Source organism: Sparus aurata, chromosome 21, assembly GCF_900880675.1.
Source record: "Sparus aurata chromosome 21, fSpaAur1.1, whole genome shotgun sequence".
NCBI lineage: Eukaryota > Metazoa > Chordata > Actinopteri > Spariformes > Sparidae > Sparus > Sparus aurata.
In genome coordinates, this window is record NC_044207.1 from 20,533,768 (window position 1) to 20,558,216 (window position 24,449).

The window sequence follows — 24,449 nt, forward strand, 5'->3', positions numbered from 1 at the left end:
GAAGTAATGTTGAGCAAAGGTCAGATTGCTCTTTTGCACATCCAAGAAATGTGTTATATGTCTATAAATCCACAAATGCTTTGTCTGGGATAATGCGCAGTTAAATGTTAAGGGATAAATCATCAATGTGATCGAGTTCGACAGTACGGAATGCACACTGATACCAGGATTTTTGATGGCTGAAACACAGAGAAATGTTTTTTTGTTTGTTCTTCTTATCAGTTTTAATCTGAATTGTTTCATAACAAGCTTGCCATGGTTTAGCTTGGTTCACAATGCACTCACAAACAATGTGATTCATACTGCGGGTGTGCTGCGCTGTATTTCTTCTGTCACCAAAGATGTGTTGCAAAAGCTTTGACAGAATCCTCCAAACAAAAGTTAACCTGATCTGACAAGTAAGCATCTTAATTTAATGAGTACAGAGAAAAAACGCAGCAGCAACTATTGCCGCTCTCACTATGCAGTTATACGAAAATTATGTTGGATATTAATGTGCTATAATTACAACAGTTCAGCGAAAATTCCTATGACAAGCAAACCGCCCTGATATGATGTAGAGCTAAAAGGAGCAATTACGGTAAGTCATTTTTTGTGATGCCCAAGTAAGTTATGCAGATTTGGCAAGCACCTCACAGGACGGATTGCCCTGTGAGGAACTGAACCCTGCACTAAAGCAGTCGACATTTAAGAGCACATACATCATGAAGTTAAAGACGGAGCAGCAGAGATGCAACACTGCACTGAACAGAACAGCACCAGCAGGAGGGAGCAGAACACAGCCTGAACTACTGATTAGACTGAAAGAGTGATCCTTTATAGCTATCCCAGCCTCTAATAACTTTGTTTTACTATATACAATGTTCTGCAGCTTACACAAGTACATTGCAACTCATATAAAGTCAATGATTTGAACTTTTTGAGTAGCTAAGATGTGTGTTACAGGCATATTTTTAGCCCTACATCAGGGTACACATCTTATCAGTGTTTCCAACAGAATGGCCATGCACATATGGCTGGAGATGCCTTGACTTTTTGTTTCTCTCTCACATTATGTACTGCTGTTCTGTTGACTTTCTTCATCAACAATATGTTTTATAAAGTCACCCAACTAATACGCCCTTGGGACTTTTTCATCCGTAATTCCGTTTACACAACTACAAGAGAGCCGTGTATGAGGGAAGCTTGTCGTTAATTATGTAGCCTATTGAAACCAATAAGATATCCAGCGGCATCGCAGGACTACATCAAATAGAGGAGGTTGCATCACAATCAGTGCATTTACAGGATGGATGTAGCCTCCTGTGAGTGCAGGGTTAGAGTGAGTGCAGACTGTCACCTAGTTTAATTAATAGCGGATGGTGTCAGTCTTTCGGGTCGAAAAAAGGCAAAAATGGGATGACCAAATATTCTGATTCACCTAAAATGCATTTCACAAACGGGCTGGGCGACAAATCCAATATCATGATATCTTTTAACACCTTGATATCATTTTTCTGACAATATTGTAGAAATGACGACTGGCACTTTTACAAAATATCGACACAATGAGATTTAAAAAAAACAAAAACAAACTCTGTAATGTGGATATTGTGACTAAGTGGGTAAAGGCATATTATGCAGCCTTTAAAACCAGGAAACTGAACACTCATGTCGTATCAGGATAAATTGATACAAAATCTATGATGATATATTGTCTCATATCATGATATTAAGATTAGATATTTATAAGTTGCCCAACCCTAAGTTAAGGATTTGAACTGTTTGTTCAATTGGTGGTAACATTTTAAAGTTCAATATTTCCTTCAGTGTGAATATATTCAAAGAAACACAAACTGTTCAATATTTGTACACCAAACTGTGAGACAACTTGTGCATTCTGCAACTACAGTAAGTGATCAGTGCAGGTATCAAACTGAGCTTTGTTCTATTAACCTCCAAACCCTGCAGAAAAAAAATAAAACAACCACTGCATGTCACCTTTAGCAATATGTTGATATGAAAGGCGATAAACAGAGCAGGCAACATTTTTCTTTGTGACTGTCAGACAGACATAGCAGTGTAGCAGACATGCACACACTCACTTTTCTTTTCTTCACAGACGAAAAAAGCAAACAGCAGAAATCTGCCAGACAACAGAGAAAAAGATGGCCTTCACAATACAGTCAACCAATAGCTGCTATACAACGTGTGTGGCAGTTGCTGTGAATGACCTTGCATAAATGCTGTCAGAGATAAGGACCTATTCATATGTAATCTACTGTTCTATATCTGCTGTGCACTCATGGAGAACAAATCTGAAAGCATCCAAGACCTTGGACACAGAAATGGGAATGTGCTATGAAGATTATTTAGCAGTAATTACATATTGAAACTGTAACACTAATGTATCATTCATCAAAACAAATGCAACCATTTCTTCTAGAAAAATAGTTATTTCAGTATCTATTCAGTATCAGAGGGTCAGGTCAGGTTTTTACAGCAAATGCTTTTCATATAAAACCTGAAGATAAATAACATCGATGAGCTTCTACTCTGCTACTCACTTAAATATGTCCTGCCCAATATACACTATATTAGGGCACCATGATATGGTCAAAAAAGTCATTTTGCGATTATTTAATTATTTGCAATTGTGATATGATTGACAATGAGTGGGAATTTTGTTTGTTTTTTCAGTGAAAATTAGAACTTTGATGCAAAAATTAACATCATAATGAATAAGATTTTGCCTTTATCAAAACATTGCATAATCTTGCCATCTGTATATTGCACTATTAACCATATTGCGATTTTGATTGTTTTTCAATTAATTGTGCAGCTTTACAGTATATAAATAAAACATAAGCTGACCAGATGTTTGTATTTTTGTGAACATAAGTATATACATAACAGATAGAAATGTTTTCTTTTATGTTTTGTTATGGAATATTTGAATAAATAACTGCAACTTGCTAAAGGATTTAAATAATTAGCCCAGCATGATGAAGCCGTTATGGCTACAGCTCCACTGCTTATTAGAGTGCGATGTTTTGCTGTCACACTACTGTCAGTTTCCTTTTACTTTCACTCTACAACCCAATAGTCCACGTGATAGAGTGATGTTGCAGTAACTTTATCACATCTCTTGCTTACCTGCTATACAACCCGACTCCAAAAAAGTTGGGATGCTGCACAATGTGAATAAAACAGAATGCAATAATTTGCAAATCCTTTTAGACCTATATTCAATTGAACATAGTACAAAGACAAGACAATAGTCATTATTGTCTTTTGTACACTCATTATGAATTTGATGACTCACTCGAGCAAAGTGAGAAGGGTAAAATGTGCTGCAATTTTTTTGGAACTGAGGTTGTAGCATTATTTGTGATATGGAAGCATCTGAAAATTTAGTGGAGCCCCAATAGCATTTTTAAAGCCAATATAACTGGAGAAAGCATTGTTATGATATAATAAATGAGCCTCATAAAGTCCTTTACCAGTGAGAGATGTGTTTGTATGATGAAAGGTATCATTTGTGTGCAACTCCTTCAAGTGCCTTAAATCTCATCAATCAAATAAATAAAATGTCACCGATATAGAGGCACATACAGCACACACACACAGACGCATTATCACATAATATGCATTCATCTTTGAATTGTGTTACTGGCTTATACTTTTAACCGGTTTGTCAGTGTGAGGGAACATATCAGTGATGCACCATATGGACTTTCTTAACTGATAACCAATAATTACCTGCTTCTCATGGCCGATACCCATACAAATTTCACATCTTTGTATTTCAAAAATGAATTCGTAACCTGTAGTTTATGCACCCCTGAGGGTAAAAAGGCTAAGATATAGCTCTAGTGATATTTATTGTGTTAAACTCAGACTCAGAACACGTATTGCAAGTTTCAATTGTGTTTCCTTCTTCTGAACTTGGAAAAACAAAGCCCACTCCAGTGATGCCATGTGTGTCTCGTATCTATACATCGTGCATCCCTACACATTTTTCAAGAAAAAAAAAAGAAAAAAACGGTAAAAATTCTCTGATTCCAGCATCTTAAATGTAAAGATTTTATGGTTTCTTTACTCCTTTATGAAAGTAAATATTTAAGGAAATCATCTTTGGGGAAACCTGATAAACATTTTTCACCAAGAAAATACTCGACAGAATAATCAACAATGAAAATAATCATTAGTTGTAGCCCCAATACCCAGGAGATAATGTTAAACTGAAATATGAAAAATGGTCATGTGGTCAAAGTCAGTAGATTCCAACATGTTTTTAAAATGAAATTAGATGAATTAGGTGTTTGGATATGCTCTTATACTGAATGACTCAAATGGCACACTGAGGGACAATTTAAATGTCCAGCTCTGCATTCCTCATAATAAAAGAATATCTAGTAAAGAAGATGCAGGCCTGGAGCAGGACCACTTTTATCCCAAATATCAGCATTAAAATATAACACTTATCAAGATGTTCTATACATAAAAGTGTCCAGAATCAGATTTATTGAGGTAAACACACAATTACTAAACAAATAAGCCCAGATACTAAAATAAGAAATCATAACAACATCAACTAAAATTGAAATACTGCACATTATGTGTACAACATCAAGAGGGCAGACAAACCCACTAGGGGGCCTTTAAGCTGCACCACTTTGCATTTACTGATGCAAAGTTATTGGCAACGTTCTGATATCTGAATGTGATGAGAGGATAAATTGAGAATGTGCATAAACTATAATCTACCAACGAAAACAAAAGAAACAATCATTCACAGAGAGCTGAAAAACTCCTGGGAAATTTGTGCCGAAGTTTGTTTGGACTAAATGTAAATGCCCACACACTAATTTCAACAAAAATTACCCTGGGCTTTTGAGGCTGGAGGTTCAGCCTTTAATCCAGCCTTGCTCATAATGCCATTTATTTTTTAATAAGCACAGACTCTGCGTGTGTTAATCTATCTGAAAGCAACGCAGGCTTTCAGGTGGATCGAGAGTGGGCTCACATATACACGGAATATGACTGCTCGAAAAGTATTTTTCACTGAATGTTATGGTATCTAAAAACACCTCTAGGTTTAAAATAGTTTATAAACTTCAAGCTACATGGTAGATTACAAAGGATTACAGTGGGATCTACAACAGGTATACATCTCCCATAATAGGATTTCATGCAGCCTAATAACTGGTGCAAGTGTGCCACCAAGTGGACACAATCATTAAATGCAAAGGTGTGGACGCTTACTGTAACTCTTACTGTTTATCACATTAGTGCCTTTCACAGAGTTGTAAAAAGTACCCAAAATAATTCTTATAATAATAATAATTAATATATTGCAATTGTGATATGATTAATAGTTAGTGGGAATGATCATTTTTGCATCGAAATGTCCATTTTCAATGAAAGAAATAACCACTAAAATCATTTTTATGCTCTTGATTAATCATTGTTATGTTATGGCAGAGGTATCCCTGTAGCACCACAGTACTTTATTGTAATGCACACACATTTAACCTTTATCAAAAAATTGCATCTTCCGCAATTTGGATTTTACACTTAGCCATATTGTGATTTCAATAACATTTCAATTACTTCTGTGGCCTTAATATGAATAGTACTTGAGGCAAACTCTTATAAAGCATCTGGTATTAAGGTAGGAAAGCCACAAAAAATAATGTTATTTTCTGACATCAAGGATACTTAATTTTCAAAAGTACCAGTAAAAGTACATCATACTTACATGTATGGTCATACTGTATTGTATGGGTCAACCAATTACCAGCCTGGGTGGCTCATTATCCAGTCCCATATTGAGCTTTTTTTTTTTTTACCATGCAGAGCAGGTAGGTGGTCAGGTGATCTTAATCAGTCACTAATGACCGCAGCCTACATAAACAGCTGCAGGTGATTCAGAAAAGTGGGATAGTTATTCCTAAACTAAACCACTACAACTTTGTCAAAGTTCACACATTTAACACAGTTGCAAAAAAAAAAAAAATGACTAACGACATATCTAAAAAGAAAGGAAAGAGTTCGAGTGAGAAAAAGGCGAAAAGAAAGGCTAAAAGGAGAGAGACTTACGCGATGTACATCTATAAAGTTCTGAAACAGGTGGGTGACAAAAAAGGAGAAGAGGAAGCTTGAACTACCTCGAGTTTTCCTATCTTTAAAATTAACCACCAGCCATTTACCTCCTCCTCTTCCTCCACAAAAAAAGGTCCATCCGGACACGGGGATTTCAAGCAGAGCCATGAGCATCATGAACTCCTTCGTGAACGACCTGTTCGAGAGGATCGCCACAGAAGCGTCCCGGCTGGCTCAGTACAACAAGCGCTCCACCATCACCAGCAGAGAGGTGCAGACCGCGGTGAGGCTGCTGCTGCCCGGGGAGCTCGCCAAACACGCCGTGTCCGAGGGCACCAAGGCGGTCACAAAGTACACCAGCTCCAAATGAAGACTTCAACGCACTCCGAACTGTTATGACAAATATGCGCATGAGTGGCTTTCTGTAATCTGGTGGATTTCTTGATTTCATTAAGTACATAAAGAGATTTTTTTTTTGGTTCCATGGTTTGATTCTCTTTTTTCCCCCATTTAATCGGGGGGGGGGGGGGGGGCTGTAACATGTCATATTAACCACTAGATGGCGTTATTGTACAACTGCAATGTAGCCACATTGACTGTTGTCTCTGTGATAAACAGACGTAAAAATCGAGAGTATGACTTGCATACAGGGGGATCTCTATCGGCTATAGTTTATGCAAGGATGTTTTGTGCATTACAGCGCGAAATTCGATCAAACCAACTGCACAATGTCATAACGCACAGGCACGAGATCAGTATCATGTTGCATTTATCTTTACCACTTCTTGTGGCTGCAAGATATTAAAAATCAGATTGTGATCATCTTGACAGAAACTGCGCTATGATTTCATGAATAGAGGGAATCATAATCTTCATTTTCACTCGGGGCGAAAATGCAATCATGATGTGACATTTGTTGGGGCCAGTACCAAACAGACATAATGTTTTCCCACATCTGGAGAGCAAGATCTGCAGGCCAATGGATCTCTGCAGCAAGACAATCCTGTTTTTTTTTTTTTTTTGCTGCTTCTTGTGAGCTGGATATTCGCCATGTTTTGGTTTTGTGCTGCCCCTTCTTATTTATTTCCACAGCACTATTATTAGACAATAATTAGTTCTCAGATTATGCTTGACAGTCTCAACACTTGTACAGGATTTTTTGAAAGACACATAAAAGGAAATTAAATTGTGTCTCTAATCAGGCATGTCAGTTACTTCCCTATCATGGTAATTATTTTAAGTCAACAGCTAGGCCCACACTGTCAGCATAACAGAAGACATTGTGACGCAGATAACAATGTGACTCTTTAGTCAGTGGCCTACATATTTTTTCGCTTAATGGATACTGATCACAATAAACCAGATATTAAAATGTTACATGTTATTTTCTGACAACTGGAAACACATTGATCACACACGTTTTAATCACACACATCCCACATCTGCACATCATTCTACCCTCCTATATCATTTCTGTTTATTCTCCTGAATAAACAGAAATAGACAGAAATAGACAGCGTGAAAGACTGATAACAATCATAAGCTAACATAGAAACTAACAAAGCTATAGCTAACAGCAAATCACATATTCTCTACTTTGTTTTAGCATTTTCTCGCCTGATTTTAATATTCCCCCCTTCGCAATGAATCAGAGACTTCTTAAACTTGATGAGGAAGCTCTGAGAGTCCACTAATACGACCAGTACTCATACAAGCCTCTTGTATCATGGCAAATCAGTGGCTACAGCTAGCATGCTAACAGCTAGCTTTCTAGCTAGCGGACATCGTGGCACCACTTCAATGATGATAACAGGTAAGTTAAGGCTAAGGCTAGCAAATTTTTGAAACATAAAAAACAACAAAAAACTTAGTTTGAGTACACTTACCGATGTTTTTGGAGACATATCTAAATTCTTCATAGTTTCCTGCCATAACTTCACATTTAAAAAAAACACTTCAAAAAGTTGATATTGACGTTTCAACCGTTAAAACAAAGATGGCGACCGGAAGTAAGATTTCTTTAAATTTTTTAAATAAATTAAAAATATGAACATAGATAACTATACTTCAATTATCAATATTATTTAAGATAAATTATTGGTCAATTATCGTGTTTTACAACATGATAAAATAAGATTATCTATCTTTGCTTTGTTAAACAAAACAGCTTAAACAACCATCAGAAATTTGACAAAAAAAATCACATATTCATAGATGTGGTTTACACCGGGGAAGTTGGGGACAAAGCATAATTAGTTAAAAATGTGCTCACACAAAGAGATGCTCACTAACAAATGAGCTTACATAAATTTTGATGTGCCTTTAAGCTACTTTTTTATCCCACCGTAATTATCTACTCTGACTTCATACCATCCCCTCATTACATTGCCTAAAATCACATGTAGACCACTTATTTTATTTATTTGTTTATCTGAGGCCTTGTGTTTTTACAACTTTTGAAGTAATGCAGTAATGCCCTCGAGGCTGGTATATGTGAATATATGTGAATATGAATTATTGTCCCTTAATTTTGAAATAATTTGCTACTGAAAAATCCTTGAACTGTATAATTTTAAAAATGTTCCAACCCTGCTTATATTATAACATTACTTATGACGTGTTCTCTGTTCCTACTGTCAGTTGTCAGTGAGATTATCTCAGCCCTTGTGTCCCCCAAACTGTTTTTAATTTAAAATACACTGAACAGAATTGTTCTTTTTTAAAAGTGATCTTTATCAACTCTGATGCATTCATCCAAACCCCGACAAGATCCATTATTCAGTTAGCTTTAAAAATTGACATATTTATAAACTGACAGAGGAGATAATGCAACATTGTACGCTTGTTATGTATTCTAATCAGGTCCTTAAAAGACACTGTCAACTGAATAGTACTTGATTACAGGATAATCACACTAGCGTTTGCACCAGTCCAATCTGCATAAAATGGAGGAACTGATAAAGGTCTCTCTAATTAGAATGGTGTTTACATCAGGCTTTACATACACCTATTAGGCGACCCTTGTCAACATCCTACTAAGCCGGGCTCACTTTAATAATGCACTCGGATGTGACTCCCACCGCTGACTGTTATTGTTGAGATATCAATTTTAGATGTTTCCCAGTATTCTTGGTAATGATATGAAATCTACAGATGTTATTATGAGGGTGATACAGTCTCTGATGGCAGTGACTTTGTTCATGATTATCATAGCCATTTAGGTTTTGTATCTTGCACCCTTTCCCATATCCCCTCTCATGCCCATGCCAAGCGGTAGTCATCGCTGCCTCCTTTAGGCAGACTGCTATGAACACATTATGGATGGGTGCATTAGTGAGTGATGCAGAGCACGGGCTTGGCTTGCCTTGTTTTCGTGTGAGAGTGCATCATTAGAAAATGTTCCACTTGGCAGGGAAGCGCGTATTAACTGCAACCGCAATGAAATGAGGTTGTGATAGATGGTTAAAGTTATACAGGACTATTAGGTTGAAATATGAACCTCTCAATTGTCATGATGAAACAGAGGGCTATTTGCGTGGTGATCAGTGCATTGAGAGACAATTGGAATCTGCAAAGACCCATACAATACATTATAGGTAGTGGGCTCAGAGCCGAAAGAGTACAGAAAAAGTAATCATGCTTCCAAGGAATAGTTTGGAGCTACTGTTCAATACAAGGCTCTATAAATTCATTTAGGTTCTCCACCAACATCTCGAGCATCATGATGAGACCTGGGGGAGATTTGCAAACAGGGCACCTTTTTAGCCCTATTGTTGCCTCTGATGAGCCATATATTTGGACGTAAACCAGTGTTGATTGGCTATCAAAGGCCTTTTAATGGCTTCAAAGACTAAGAACAGACTGTTCGTGTCTGCCCTAATGTGTACATATGGAGCGTCAGAGTCAATATGATATTTAGAGAATTACAATAACCCAAAGATGTTAATCCAAATGAGACGAATCCATAAAAGCAGTGACTAGCTTCCCTTTAGATAGTGTAGCAAGCCAATTAGGCAAACTCATTATCATGTTTCCATGGTGACCTCACAGCAATTCTGCCAAACTTCAGACCCAGTTTCTCTTTAACTCCCCGACATGTGAACTGAAATATGTAAATTGCATATTAATTGCTCTACATAATATGCCAGACAGGATCTGACTTCCTCTGATAGGAATAACAATAAGTATGACATAAATCCTTAAAATAAGAAACACCTGATGGATAATCGAGTGCTCCGATGTCGTGGTAGGGCGCTCTCTAAACTTAGACTTTTTTTGGGTGTACTGACTCTGTCTTAAACTCACAACAGATCCAATTGCAAAGCCATTAGCATTTAATATTACTGTAATTACTGTGTACATTTCATTATGTTCTCAGTATATTAAATGACTGCTCAGTGTGGAGGGAGGGCTATAGTTTAATCTCTTTCTGTATTACTGTGTGCCACAGTACTCAAAACAGCATTAAGAGGCACATAATCAGAGGGAACTAATTGCCTATGATTGCATAAATGAAGTGCCTCACTCTCATCAGGGCTGTTGCTGATGTCCAGCCTCTCACCACCTTGGGAGAGGAAGGCGGCTGACCACAATGCAAAAAAACCTCAGAGAAACAGCTACTGGTGGGTAATGTGAGGAAACCAAAGATTTAATATGTCCGCGGGGGGCTGTGAGGGCAGGGGGTGTTACTACTGCTGATGTTTTTTTGTTGCCATCAGAGTTGCCTTCGCTTCACAGAGAAAAAAAGAAAAGAAAAAAAAAAGAAACATGAATGCCCACCATTTGAGAAATGAATTTATCGAAGTCGCTGTCTTTTTCCCCATTAGTAAGTGTTTAGTTCAGCGTTTTAAATAATTGCGTTACCAGGAATGATATTTAAAATACATTTGGGAGTCAATGAGGCGGGAAAGTGCCTACATGTTTTGCTGATGACACCCGGGCCATTTGGAAGACATCAAAGTAGAGAGGAGGTAGCCCAGATGCATATTATAAACTCATTATGTATATCATTTAAAAGGATGTACTCCAGCCGCAAAAACAATATTCCTAGTCTCTCTCTGGTAATGTGTGTTTTCAAAGTTGAAACTCTTACTCGCCTTCAGTTTAATGTGGCATCTATTACCAAACTGTAACATAAAATAAATGACCTTGATTTCCCTACCAGAACAGTCGTTAAGGTATAGATGAGATGCAGCGATGCTTCTGTTTTCAAATGGGAAAAGAAGGTAAGACCTCCCCGCATATATCATGTATTTCTTCACCTGTGGTGCACGCCATGTTTTCCACAGAGCTTACGTACATCTTGATAGACTCCGACACAGACGTGGGTAAACACACATTGAAATATGTATAACACAGCAAATTTTTGGCATGTGATGGTGATTTCAGAGCTTAAGTCAATCAGTCTCAAAAGACTCAAAGGTAATTCTGAGCCATCCTTTACTCACCATGAGAGCCTATTTCTTAGTGTCTAAGTTAGAAGATGGGATCAGTGAAATTTCCTGCTAGCTCTGGAAAATGGTGGCCCATCAGTCAAAAGAGATGTTTGTCAGAAGCTTAGCGAGTAGGCTTAGCAGGCTTAATTATGCGCCGTCCCCTCCGCCATCAGAACACTACACGTGGGGCAGAGTGACACAGCGGTTGCCAGTCATTCAGCCTAATGTTCTAATGGAGGGAGCCATGTGGATACATAAAATCCATTAAGGCTCTTGAATAAAATAAAAAAATAGCTGAAAAAGACATTTTGCAAACACACACTCACAGGAGCTTACAAATAGTGCATTCTTATTTGCTCTTCATTTGAGGAAAAAGTCGAGCAAAATTTGACCTTAAAAGTTGTTGAAATGTTTAAAGGTCCAGGTGCAGAAATAGGAAAAATATTTATAATTATGTTTCCAATAACTTAGAATGAGCCTTTTCTATGTAGAGAGGGAGCAGGTCCTCTAATGAAGTTCACCATGTTGGACCGCCATGTTTCTACGGTAGCCCAGAACAGACGAACCGCACACTAGCTCTAGAGACGTAAAGTAGCGCATAAAAATGGACAGCGCTTGTTCTCTTTCTCCCACGACACAAAAATGAAGCCAAAATATCCCTGATACGAGTAACGATACATCTTGGGCTGATGACGTTGTTTGGAGCCAGGGCCTGCAAGAAGTGATCAAGCAGTGGAGCCATGGTATTGAGCCGTGGAGCCGTGAGCAGGTTGATACATCGATGTGCTAGGAACTACCAAAGATGTCCAACAAATCCTCATACCTAAATAACTAGGTAGGTAGACTGCCATTCACTTCCCAAAAACTTAATTCCCAAAACAATGTACCAGCGACAGACATACCGGATTTTTGTTGTAAGCTCACTGTTTGGTTAGATTAAGGCTTTAAGTTTCACATGTGAAATGAACAATGTCCTCCTTGGTGAAATTTCTGTGCTGGTTTGGCCCATTGATCCATCCCCAACCTCCTCCCTAAGTGGACCTATCGCTCTTAACTTGCACCTGACTTCCTCCTTCACTGTCATATAAAAATTACAGAAATCATTTTTGGGAATATTGATTTAGTGTGTGACTTTTTGTTTGGCCAACATGGAGAAGGCGGACTTTTGACCTATACTGTAGCTAACCACCAGGGGGCAATCAGCACTTTTGGCCTCTCTCTTGCTGAGCTGTCATGTCATCCATCATTATTTACAGTCATGGTTTTAAGTGTAGGGAAGGGTGAGGTGAAGGGTATGTTGTTCTTGCGACCTTACCACTAAATCCTACACAATTGACCTTTAAGTCAGCTGTTGATTTTTAATGTACTCTTGAGTTTTGCAGTGAAAACCCTGCTGAGAATGGTAATGTTAATGTTAAAGGTTTAAAATCCAGTGACCTGACCCTTTACTTACACTTCTCGTGCCCATAACTTTTAGAGTGAAAGCGGTAGAAACACAATATACTCTGGAATGAGTATTACTTGTATGTGCTGAACCTTAAAATGTGTAAATGTAAAACGACATATATTTTTTAAAGGACGTTTAGTCTAATAAGATACTGTGTATTTAAAAAAACAAAAAAGACAAAAAGAAAAACATGTTCCATCACCCCTAGAACAACATGTATTGTTACTACATGAGTTTATTCAACTCATTTGATCCGTGCAGCCTGACAGAGACGCTTCACGACTGTGACTTTGCTGAAGGCAAACAGGAGAGGCTCGAGTGGCTGCATGTGAGACATAAAAATAGCATTACTTGTCACACTGCAGGGAGGGTCTCATACCGAATATCAAAACAACTCTGTGAACCAACCCTGTGAACAGCCGGCAGGCACATAGTGGACATTAGCCAGAGAGAGGCAAACAAAAACAGAAACAGAGAGACAGGCCCCTCTTAGACATCTCCTTTGCTTAATCATACACATCTCACGCAACCACTTTTCTCCGTGAAAGGCAAGCCATTCAGCATGTCGCGAGGCAGCTTTGTCTTCACATCCACGGCCTTACGCTCTCTCGAACGTGATGAGGACATGCTGGAGAGATACAAGTACAAGAGGCAGCTGGCCTCCCAACACCTCAATAGCTATATGCTGAAAAAGGAGGCCAGGGACAGGGCGCCACTGAGGTCCAGCACTGCCCTGCCAGCAGCTGTCTGCCATGATCTGGTCGTCCACAACGCCCTATACACAGGAGACCTGGAGGTCCTGCAGCGCCTCTTTCCCAAAGGGTCCACTGCAAGCCTCATCATTGAGCCACAAGGAGGGGACATGCGCTGGGTCGCCACAGGGGACGGTAGGAAGATCTGTCTTCATTAGGAATTAATTCAGGAATTCATGTCATTTTACACAGCTATGCAGCTTTATTTAATTTCCTGGGAGTTAGCATAAAAGATTAAGTACTTTTTTTAACAGAAGATGTGAAAATGACCTGTGCGTCTGTGTAAAAGAGAAAGTAAGTCACTGCTTTAAATTGATGTTAATATATGAGCAGTATGTAACTGGTACATGTGTTTAGAGACACAGTGAGTATTTATAGAACCAGAGCACGTGGAAGTATTTATAGAGGCCATCATATGTCCACCACATAATCTGAATTCAATCGTGACCTCTTACTAAAGACCAAAGAAGCACTCTGATGCCCTTGAAATCAACGTTACAATTTGGGTTGAATACATAACACTGCTAATGGGCCTGTGTAATACAAACTGTTGCAATAATCACTCAGTTTGTCTTCTCCTAATTTCACTGAATGCAAAAAATTGTTGTCCATTGACTTAGTGGATTTGCTGAATCAGTGGGCAGGTGACATGTAACACACCAGTCACTGGCTCCAACCAATGCGCTGGCGAAGTTCCCCAGGTCAACCAAAATATCACATCACACCACCCTGAAATAGAACTGTCTGCACAAACAACCTACATAAGTGCTTATTTCCTTCAGGAGAGACCAACCCTTTGATAAAACAATCTATTAAGTTCCAGCATGGCTTATGTAGCACCTAAGATTAAATGGCGCAAACCAAAGACGTACCGCCAGGACGTGATCGCCACGGCCAAAGCCACAGGTTGTGTCCTGCAGTTTTGGAACTCTCTACTTGTTGGGGATGAGCTAACGGTTCTCAGCATCGTGGACGACGACGAGTACGACTACCTCATTGATGCCATTTATGACACCAGCAATGTAGAAGAATGGAAGAACTTCAGATTTAACTACAGATGCCTGAGTAGGTTTATCAGAACTTTGATTTTATATAAAAGTTACTGTCTTACTCATCGGGGTATCACAGTCTTTTATATAGTATTATTGAGTTGTCATGCAACCACTTGTACTTTGAAAATGGTTACAATTGACAGCAAACCCACTCTGGTATGACTTATATCTGACATGACTGCTGATTTTTTATGATCCTACTGGTTGAGCTCAAAGTTGACACTATGCCAAATGTGCTCCCCTGCTGGTAGGACTGTGGTCACTGAGTTATGAGCAGGAGTTGACCACACCGCTTCACATCACAGCCGGCCGAGGCTTCACGGACTGCCTGAGGCTCCTGCTGCAGCGTGGGGCCAATGTAGACCTGGCACCTGGAGGCTCCACCGCCCTGCACGAGTCCTGTGAGAACTGCCAGTCGGAGTGTACCAAGCTGCTGCTCATGCACGGTGCTGATGCCAATGCTGTCTCCGAAGAGGGCCTTATGCCTTTGCACTTTTGCACAAGCTCCGAATCCCTAGAGTGAGTAAATCAGAAGTGAATTAAGTGATTCATTTAATGCAGCGATTCTTAACCAAGGGTTTTCCAGAGGGTATGTAGAGAGATTTTGAAAATAGCTCGGCCGACTTGAAAAGTGGCTCATGACTTGATATTTAGCAGGCACTGTGGGTAAATGCTAAAACATTTGCTTGTATGACAGGAGCACACGAGCAAAATCAACAAGTCAGTGAATTCAATCAGTTATTTCAGTTATACCACAATTTAACTCAACTTTTTAAAAAACTTTCTAACATTAGCTAACATTAGCCGTCCTTGACTTGGATTGAAATGAGCAAGGCTGTATTTATTGCTATTGAACTGAACTTATTTGTCAGAGAAGCATTGTGTAATTTTTTTTTTATTTCAAGATTTAGTCTCAATCTGACACCTGCAGCTCCTGATGAGAGTGCATTAAAACTAGCGGGCAGCCAGAGAAAGTAATGGATAGCCAAAAATGCTGCTTATATTACAGTGGTCAGAATAGAAAACCCATTTAAGCCCACTTAAAAAAATAGGTACCCAGTCTAACCTTTTATATTAGGATATCCCCTTTTCTAGAAGTTATTGTGTCGAACAACTTTTCAACATTATGCCTCTTAGCCTTTCCCTGCGGTTTTACTGCTGGCGCAAACACAGCAGCCTGGCTACCATCCAAAGGAAAACTGCCCGTCTGTTCACTCTTGTTTTACCTCAGCTTCATTTTCTTTGCCTCGTCCATCAGCGGGGTTCTTTTTCTTCTTCGAGTTTCCACAGTTATGCCAGTTGTTCCGCTGTTACCTGGGGTTTGCGGCTGAAAAAAACAATGCCCATGCCCGCTTTGGTTGCGCAATGACAGACACACTTTTTTTGTCCCGTAATTTAGACTTTGTTACTTCAGAAATAATTGGGCTCGGTGACGGACTGAATAGCAAAAGGGAAAACAAGGTTAAACAGGAACAAATCTATACAGGGAGGAAATTATTTTTCGACAGCCATTACAGTGTGCAATAAATGTAAAAAAGTTGTCTATTGCCAGTTTTAAATGGCAAATACCTTCCTAACTTCGGTACAAATTAGGCTTCTTTAATTCTATCTTGCAGATGTGCTAAGTATCTCCTTCAGTTCGGTGCAGCAATCAACGGTCGCTCCATGGATGAAAATGACACTCCCTTACACGTGGCAGCCAAGAACGGCCTCCCAGACCACACCGAACTCTACCTGCGCTACGGAGCTGCTGTGGACAGACAGAACGATGAGGGTCTCACGCCCCTGAACGCTGCTTGTACTCAACGCCAGGAGCTGCAGGAACTTCAGCGTTACTTCAAGGTGTGCCAGACCCTGCTGGGGGCGGGGGCCGACGTCCACACGACGGACCAGGACAGGAACAGTCCCTTGCACATGGCCTGTAAGAACGCAAATCCAGACTTAGTGGATCTGCTGCTGGCTAAAGGTGCCTGCGTTAACGACATGGACTACGGCGGCGAAGCTCCCATGCACAACATCCTGAAGGTGGTGTGCTTCAAGATTTCCCATCAGCCCGAGAGGATTGTCCGCGCTCTGCTCAACCATGGTTCTATTCGGGTGTGGCCTGGAGCTCTGCCCATGGTAGGAAATCAGATTCATTTCAGATAAAACTGGATAAAACAGCATTCCAGATTGGTTTCTAGAAGTATATTGTATTTGCAGCATGAACCAATTACTTATCAAGGTGGCTCATTCTGCGTAATTAGCAAGGGCTGCACATGCAACACCTCTAAAGGAGTCTTGAAACACTAAACTGTTCCTTCCAGACCTCACAACTTCACATTCACATCATTCCCATTTCATGACACAACATGAAGTGTTGCACTCTCTGCGGGAAACAGACTACAACTATCAGTGAACCCACGTGCACTAGACAAAATGCCTGGTTCCTAATTAGGCAAGTGTTAATAGGAGATTAATTAGCACTAATTGCATAATTTCCAGTTAAACCCCTGGAGGGAAGACCAATCTGTTCATTTCACAAGTGTTTAATTACTTTATTTCTTCAGTTCTATGCAGTCACAAGCTCGCTCAGGAACTTAGATGACGATTACATGGATGCTGTCTCTTTGCTCGGTGTTGTGGCGTTTTCCTTTAGGTCATTAAGCACTGCTCCGAGTCTCCACGCACCATCGAGGTTCTTCTGAACGCCTACAGTCACCTCAAAGTCACAGACACCTGGGTGGAGTCTGTGTCACCGGAGGTGTTCAAGGCAAGCTCTTTAAATAATGGAATTGTGATTATGGTTCAACCACAGTGGGTGTTTCATGATAAATGTTTTTTTTTCTATCGTGCCAAATATCTTTTATTGTCTTTTATTTATCTATCTATTTGTTTAAGTGGTATCTTCTCTCTCTTCTTTAATTTCATGGCCAGATTTGGCATGTTTAGGGCACATTGTCTAGACATCAGCGAGAACATAGAAAAGGCATGATTGATATTTATTTATTTAACACCTATTGTACTGTACTGTGTGTCAAGCTAAAAAAAAGAAATTGCATCAGGATCCCAAGTTCCTTTAAATGACTGACTTCTTGCACAAAGACTCACTCGGCACTCTGTACTCACATTATAAAAAATTATCAATAATTACAGATCCTACAAATTCAGAGCATTTTTACCTCCAGAAAAAAAAGAAGCATATTTTTCTCGTCGTTATGGTACCACATGCCACACTTTGGAAAGCCCTGCCATAAAAACTCCACTAAAATCAATGCCAATTGATTTAATGCTGATAGTTTAACAGCTCTTAAACTTGAGGTGACCCACCGCATATATTGAGTAGCAGAAGAAACTCTGAGATACGGCTTTTAAATACAGAGTCAATTTACAAAAACATTATGATGATTATATGAATAATTTAAAATGTAGAAAACGATGTAATGTCATCTGCATATTGTGCCGCATGTTTAAAGCTGTCCTGGGCAATATTCAGTTTTTGTAGGATGATAATATCTACAGCAGGCCGTAGCTTATACTACATATAATTACAAACTCAATGTTTACTTAATTATTACAGCTTATTGATGTCAGAACACCACTATGATTGGCTGTGAAATGAGACAAATATCACGAGCGCTATAGCAAGTGATCTCATGTCTATCCGTGCTTTCATCCACCCAGGAGCACAAAGAGTTCTACCAGTCGATCTTCTCTCTGGCGATGACTCCTCGCTCCCTGCAGCACTTGGCACGCTGCAGGCTCAGGACCTTCCTGGACGGCCGCGTACACAAGGTGGTCCCCAAACTGGGCCTGCCCACCTTCATCAAGGACTACCTGCTGCTGGAGTTCAGAGGCTACATCCACTGAGACGGGTGTTAGTGTGGAGAGTGAGTGCTGCTCACTGTGTGAGAAAGGAGCGGCTGTTCATAATATTATAACAGTTCAGATCATGATTAAAAACAGTGACATCAACTGTAGCACTATCTTAGCTCTCCACATATTTTTAAATAGGCTTTTTTTATGAGGAAGAATCAGCTGCTTGTTCTCTGACACTCTGATTACAGATCAATCTTTGCAGCACATGTTTGACGTTTCACCACAAGAGGGAGCTATAGACTAGAGTTGATAAAGAATGAGAACAGGTATCTAATTGTGTGTTTTATATTCTATTAATTGTATGTTCACATTATTATTATTATTGGGTTTTTTTTTGGTTTTTTTTACTTCTGCACTTGATAGTAAAGATGCTCAGGTGCTTTGTATTTTTTACACATAATGATTTGCATTGTAGTTTGATGTTTAATGCGCAGAGTGAGGATGTGTGGCACACTGAGGACTGCCATAAAGTATTTGCATACATAATTATTCCCACCGATATGATTGTAATTAGGCGTTTTGTTTAAAAAAATACGCTTGATATAAAATAAAACAACCCACCGTGGCTGTGAAATCCAAACATTCTTTTGAATTACTTCCTTTTTTTCTGACATCTTCTCATTTTTATTTTTTTCCCTCGTGCTTTCGCTGGTAGTTTGGTAGAATAAGACAAGTGGTGATAAGACATAAAAAAAAGCAAGTGAATAAAAAGAAAGTATAAAATAAACAATATAAAAAAAGAAAAAAACATTTAAGAAAACAGATTTTTTAAAATTGTATTTACAAAGGTACGCAGAACAAAACAAATGACAACTACATTAAACACGTTGGTATTTGTTCGTTAATCAAAAACATTCACACATTCGATTATTCGCCTTTAACTTGGTCATCTGATTCAGTAAGTTCAGTCATTTGCGGGGGGAAAAAAGTTAACTCGGAGGCAAAAAACGACAATTATCTGCTGACTTATTTTATCATTTTACATTACATTTTTTTTAAAAAAAAGAGACAACAGTGACAGTTTTTAAATCACCTCTTGGGACAAGTAAAATATGGACTGTGTCGCCAGACATTTTGTATGAGGCCTGTATTCAGACTTTTATGTAAAACAAAGCCGTGAATTAAAATAGATGCGAATAAAGAAACATGCTGTCAGAACGTAAACTCCCAATGATTCGTTGTTTTTAAAGAATAAAGAGTGTGTGAAGGGGCTGTGTCACATCAGCAGAGAGAGACAGAGGGGGGAGAGGAGCCTCGACGACAAATGGTTTCAATAGATCAGAGAGAGGTGCTGCTGAAGTCACATGCAATTATAAGAATTAGCCTGGCCTGGCCCTCCACCGCTAATCAGAGTCGGTGGTGATATGTTTATGTCCTCTTTGCAATCAGACGACCAGTTGGAGAGCCCGGGCATCCAGGACTCAATAGGGCTAATCATCATCAGTTCCCATTGCCATTTAAAAGGTGAAATGATCTGCGATTAAACCAGTGCTTAAAGAAAAGAGAACAGTGAGATTTTTTTTCCTCTTCTCTTCTCTTATCTTCTCATGCATTTTTGATCAGGGATGAATTACAGCTCCAAAAGCGCAGAGCAAAAACTATCTATCTATCTATATATATATAGGCCTATATATATATAATAAATGTGTGCGTCATTTAATTTTTTTTTTAAAAAAACAACCTTTCATGCATTGACGTTAAAGTTTATTATTCAGATGTGTGTGTGTCTGTTTTTTTAAAATCAATCGAGTTCAAACATATTTGACTTTGGCCCCTGTGTGTCTGCTGTTGACCTCTGCGCAGAGCGTCTTTTTTCTGTATCTGACTCCAATTTACGCGCAGAGGATCTCTCTCCGGGGAACAATTGTTGCGGCACTTCTTCTTTTTTCCCCCTGCTTTTGTTTTTTCGGGGCCGCGGTGAATGGGACAGAGAGCGCAGAAAACATCTGCCTCTCCTCCTCCCTCCTGACTCTGATGCCCATCGGCCCTAATATTCCGACAAAAGCCGCCGTTGTTTTACGCTGCCCCCCCTTTTGCATCCAGAGTAATTACTTATCATCAATCAAAATTAATAATAGCTGATTGGGTTGGTGTGGTCAACGATTATAGAAGGGGAAGGACCGGAGCAGTCTCTCTCGCACCGTTTTGCAGTCAGTGGTGAACCTGGCAAAAGGGGAGGAGGGCTTGAAGAGAGAGGGGTAGAGGAGGAGAAGAGGGGGGGGGGGCGACCCGTCTATTCGGTCTCCACTGGGAAACTACCGCCTCTCAAGACGGCCAAAAAGTCAGAGGCTGAATAAGGAAATGAAGCGTAATTTGAGGAAGATGGATGAGCCCCCAGGGAAACACCCCCTTTTCATTCCTCTTGTATTGCAGATGATAACCAATGCGCTCTCGCCCTCTCGCTCTCTCTCTGCGCTCAAACACACACACACACACACACACACACACAAGGCTGCACGGAGGGGAGGAGTTGCAGGAGAGGGGAGAGGTAGATAGAGAGAGAGAGAGAGCGTGTGTTTATGTCTCAGTGTGTGACAAATAAGAAGAGGGAAAAAGGTAGCGGCGGGGCACACAACAAAAGCGACCCGGCTTGACTGACGCTTACAGAGGGGAAGCGATCCGGAGAGAAATAAACCCCGTCCACTCCAGTGCGGGATGACAACGCAGAGGCAGGGGATCTACTTTCAATTCGCCAAGTCGTCTTTGCACTGAAAGTTTTTTTTGTTTGTTTGGTTTTTTTTGTTTTGCGGAGGAGGAGGAGAGGAGAGAGGAGAGAGGAGACACCTGCTTTTCCAAGTTTTCCACCCAAAATTAAATTTAAAAAAAGTGTTTTTGCCTGCGAAGATGCAGAGACCAGGAGGCCAGGGGACGGCGTTCTCAATCGATTCCCTCATAGGGACCCCTCAGCCCAGACCGGGACACCTGCTCTACACGGGCTACCCCATGTTCATGCCGTACAGACCTTTGGTTATCCCACAAGCTTTATCCCACTCGCCTCTATCGTCTGGTATACCTCCGCTCGCACCTTTGGCTTCTTTCGCGGGACGCCTCACGAACACGTTCTGTGCCAGTTTGGGACAGGGGGTGCCGTCCATGGTGGCGCTCACCACGACGATGCCGAGTTTCTCCGACCCTCCGGACAGTTTCTACCCGCCACAGGAGCTCCCGGGTCCGCGCCTGAGCGCCGCCGATCCCGGAGCGAGGAGGCAGGAGAGCCCGCACTCCGAGGAGCTGCACAGCCGGGACAAGGGCTCCGATCTGCTCAACTTCTCGGAAACTTTTCAGACGATATCAGGTGAGCCAGGCCTCGTTACTTTTTCACGGCATTTTGTCAAATCCACAACTCAAGGCTGCTGCGTAATAAAGTGGCCACCGTGCGTAAAAACGGCTTAAAGTAGAGATTGGTTGCGTTTGGTGTCAGAAATGCTCTCAGATCGATAGCAGAAGCCACCTTGCACTCACTTTTGCCGACGAAATATTAATAACGCAACATGTGCTATGGTCGAAATTCTCGGGGATGCCACCTGATTATATTTGAGCTAAAGAATGTCAAAGACAAGCCATTGAAATTATTTCTGAATTGTTGAATCACTAACAAATGCTGAGCCACATTTTCATAATACTTTCGTAGAAGTGATTTTGTAAGCTGAATTAAGTTGCCCAAAACAGTTAGACGCGTAAAAAAAACTTAAGAGAACAACTCAGTGTCCACAGTTGTAAGGCCCGACATGAGGTCAGTCAGTGTTTCTACTCGTGTGACACACTGTCAGCACTTGTTTCTTCGCTATTAACTTTACCAGAGAGAGAGAGAGACAGAGAGAGAGAGAGAATGACTGATGTGTAGTGTTGTGAGACATTGCGTAATGGTCCCTTTTTTGGGCACACAGGACTCATGAAGTGTGTTTGTTTCTCTTCTCCACATTTTAAGGCGAGACCAAACTGTACAGCTCGGACGACGAGAAGCTGGACCTAAAATCGGCGGACACGGCGTGCAGCGACCGGGAGGACAGCTCCGCGGACAGCGAGAACGAAAGTTTCTCGGACGGGAACAACTGTGGCTCCCTGTCCCAGAAGAGCAAACTAAAAACCGGCTCGCAGGAGGCGCTGCCGACCGGCGGCTCGGCGGGGAAGAGCCGGAGGAGACGAACAGCTTTTACCAGCGAGCAGCTGCTCGAGCTCGAAAAGGAGTTTCACTGTAAAAAGTACCTTTCCCTGACCGAACGCTCGCAGATCGCGCACGCACTCAAACTGAGCGAGGTGCAGGTGAAGATCTGGTTTCAGAACCGCAGGGCCAAATGGAAACGGATCAAGGCCGGCAACGTGAACAACCGGTCAGGAGAACCGGTGAGAAACCCCAAAATTGTGGTCCCCATCCCGGTGCACGTCAACAGGTTCGCTGTGAGGAGTCAGCACCAACAAATAGAGCAAGGGACCAGGCCATGAGAGAGAGAGAAAAAAAAACACACAAATACTACTAATAAAAGAAACACTTACATTGACTCTATGTTCCGCTGATCTTGTCGAACGCATGAAGCACAAAAAAAACAGGATGGATTCGATTATTTTGTCTTTGAGAGGTGAGACTGAGTGGAGAGGAAGATCAAGTATTTGGCAATACGCTGTCATTTTTATTTATTGTCCTGTGAATATGTAAATATAAATGGGTTAAAAAAAACAAACAATTGGTACAAATGGGCACTATGAGATGAGACTGTAAAGATTTTTTAAGTATTTATATGTAGGGCCAAACTGTTCTGTTGGGTCACGTGCATGTCCTCATTTGGTGAATTCTTTCGTTTTTGTGTTTTTCGTACGATTTGTTGACCACATTTGCATGTAAAAGACAATTTTATTATTATTTTTTTTTTACATTTTTTTTTTGTTTGTTTGGCGGCTGTAGGATCCCACCTTTGACAGCTATTTGTGCAAAAAATAAAGAAGAAAAAAAAAAGAAAGAAAAAGATGTGAAGGAAATAATGACCAAACAAGGGACACCTGTAAAGTATATTGACCTAATAAATCGCTTTATACGAAAAAGTTGGAATCCACACTGAATCGTTATTGTTCAGGGAGCAGAGGAGCAGTGTTCACACGGCGGGCGAAAGGGAAACAATCTCCAGGATGTTTTTTTTTTTTTTTCGCTATAAATGAGAAATGTGGCCTAAAGTGTTTAAATATAGCGATTCATCTGATATAACAAGCGTTCCCTGAGAGTGCAGTCAGGAGGCTATTTAAAAAAAAAATAATATTTATCATGTTTAATATAAAAATCATCACGTTTTATTTATCTGCAAGAAATCATTCTCAATTTCATGATAACATTTTTGCCCAATTTCTGAAATCATGAAGGCTTTCGCTTAAAAACCGGTGGGCGTTTCAGAGCATCAGCGTTGCACTCTGGCAAGTTTCAGTTTCAGTTCTTTGACACGTTTGTGAATTCAAGTCACAAATTATTATCATCATTATTGTTATAAAACATTAACTGTAAATGGTAGGTCTTTTTTTTTCTTTCCTTCTTTTTTAATAGCGGCAGTGATTGATTCCTCTTTAGGAAGCCATGGTGTCTCAAGTGGACTGATTGATCCCCATTAAACTGGAGACATTCAACACCCTGTAATGAACTTATCCATCAGTCACTGCAGGGAGGGAAACCAAACAGAAGTGCAGCCTTCACTAATGTGACACATGGACATTTATTATTTTTGGTAAAAAAAAAACAAAACAATTAAAAGCTGACTCTCCTGTAAAAAGAAATCCCCGCCCCCCAAAAATAAAATTAATAAAAGGATTAAAATCCAGCTAAAGAGACAATGCGTCT

The 24,449-nt window shown here is 40.2% G+C and overlaps 3 protein-coding genes across 4 annotated transcripts; all 3 read left to right on the forward strand.

Moving 5' to 3' along the window:
- The first annotated feature begins 5,899 nt into the window (after positions 1-5,899).
- On the forward strand, positions 5,900-6,573 carry h2bk1 (H2B.K variant histone 1). The gene is made up of 2 exons (XM_030401963.1): positions 5,900-6,114; positions 6,221-6,573. The coding sequence occupies exons 1-2, from the start codon at positions 6,001-6,003 to the stop codon at positions 6,455-6,457; spliced, it is 351 nt and encodes a 116-aa protein (XP_030257823.1). The 5' UTR covers positions 5,900-6,000; the 3' UTR covers positions 6,458-6,573.
- A 6,827-nt stretch (positions 6,574-13,400) lies between these two features.
- asb10 (ankyrin repeat and SOCS box containing 10) lies at positions 13,401-19,211 on the forward strand. Of its 2 annotated transcripts, none has more exons than XM_030401981.1 (5): positions 13,401-13,856; positions 15,025-15,292; positions 16,390-16,894; positions 17,412-17,525; positions 18,437-19,211. In XM_030401981.1, exons 1-5 carry the CDS (start codon positions 13,532-13,534, stop codon positions 18,620-18,622), a joined length of 1,398 nt encoding a protein of 465 aa, XP_030257841.1. In that variant the 5' UTR covers positions 13,401-13,531; the 3' UTR covers positions 18,623-19,211. The 2 variants fall into 2 exon arrangements, with proteins under 2 accessions (XP_030257841.1, XP_030257842.1); XM_030401982.1 differs by lacking the exon at positions 13,401-13,856 and adding an exon at positions 13,882-14,786.
- Positions 19,212-21,111: 1,900 nt separating this feature from the next.
- Positions 21,112-23,668, forward strand: gbx1 (gastrulation brain homeobox 1). The gene is made up of 2 exons (XM_030401971.1): positions 21,112-21,926; positions 22,560-23,668. The coding sequence occupies exons 1-2, from the start codon at positions 21,476-21,478 to the stop codon at positions 23,072-23,074; spliced, it is 966 nt and encodes a 321-aa protein (XP_030257831.1). The 5' UTR covers positions 21,112-21,475; the 3' UTR covers positions 23,075-23,668.
- Positions 23,669-24,449: the final 781 nt, after the last annotated feature.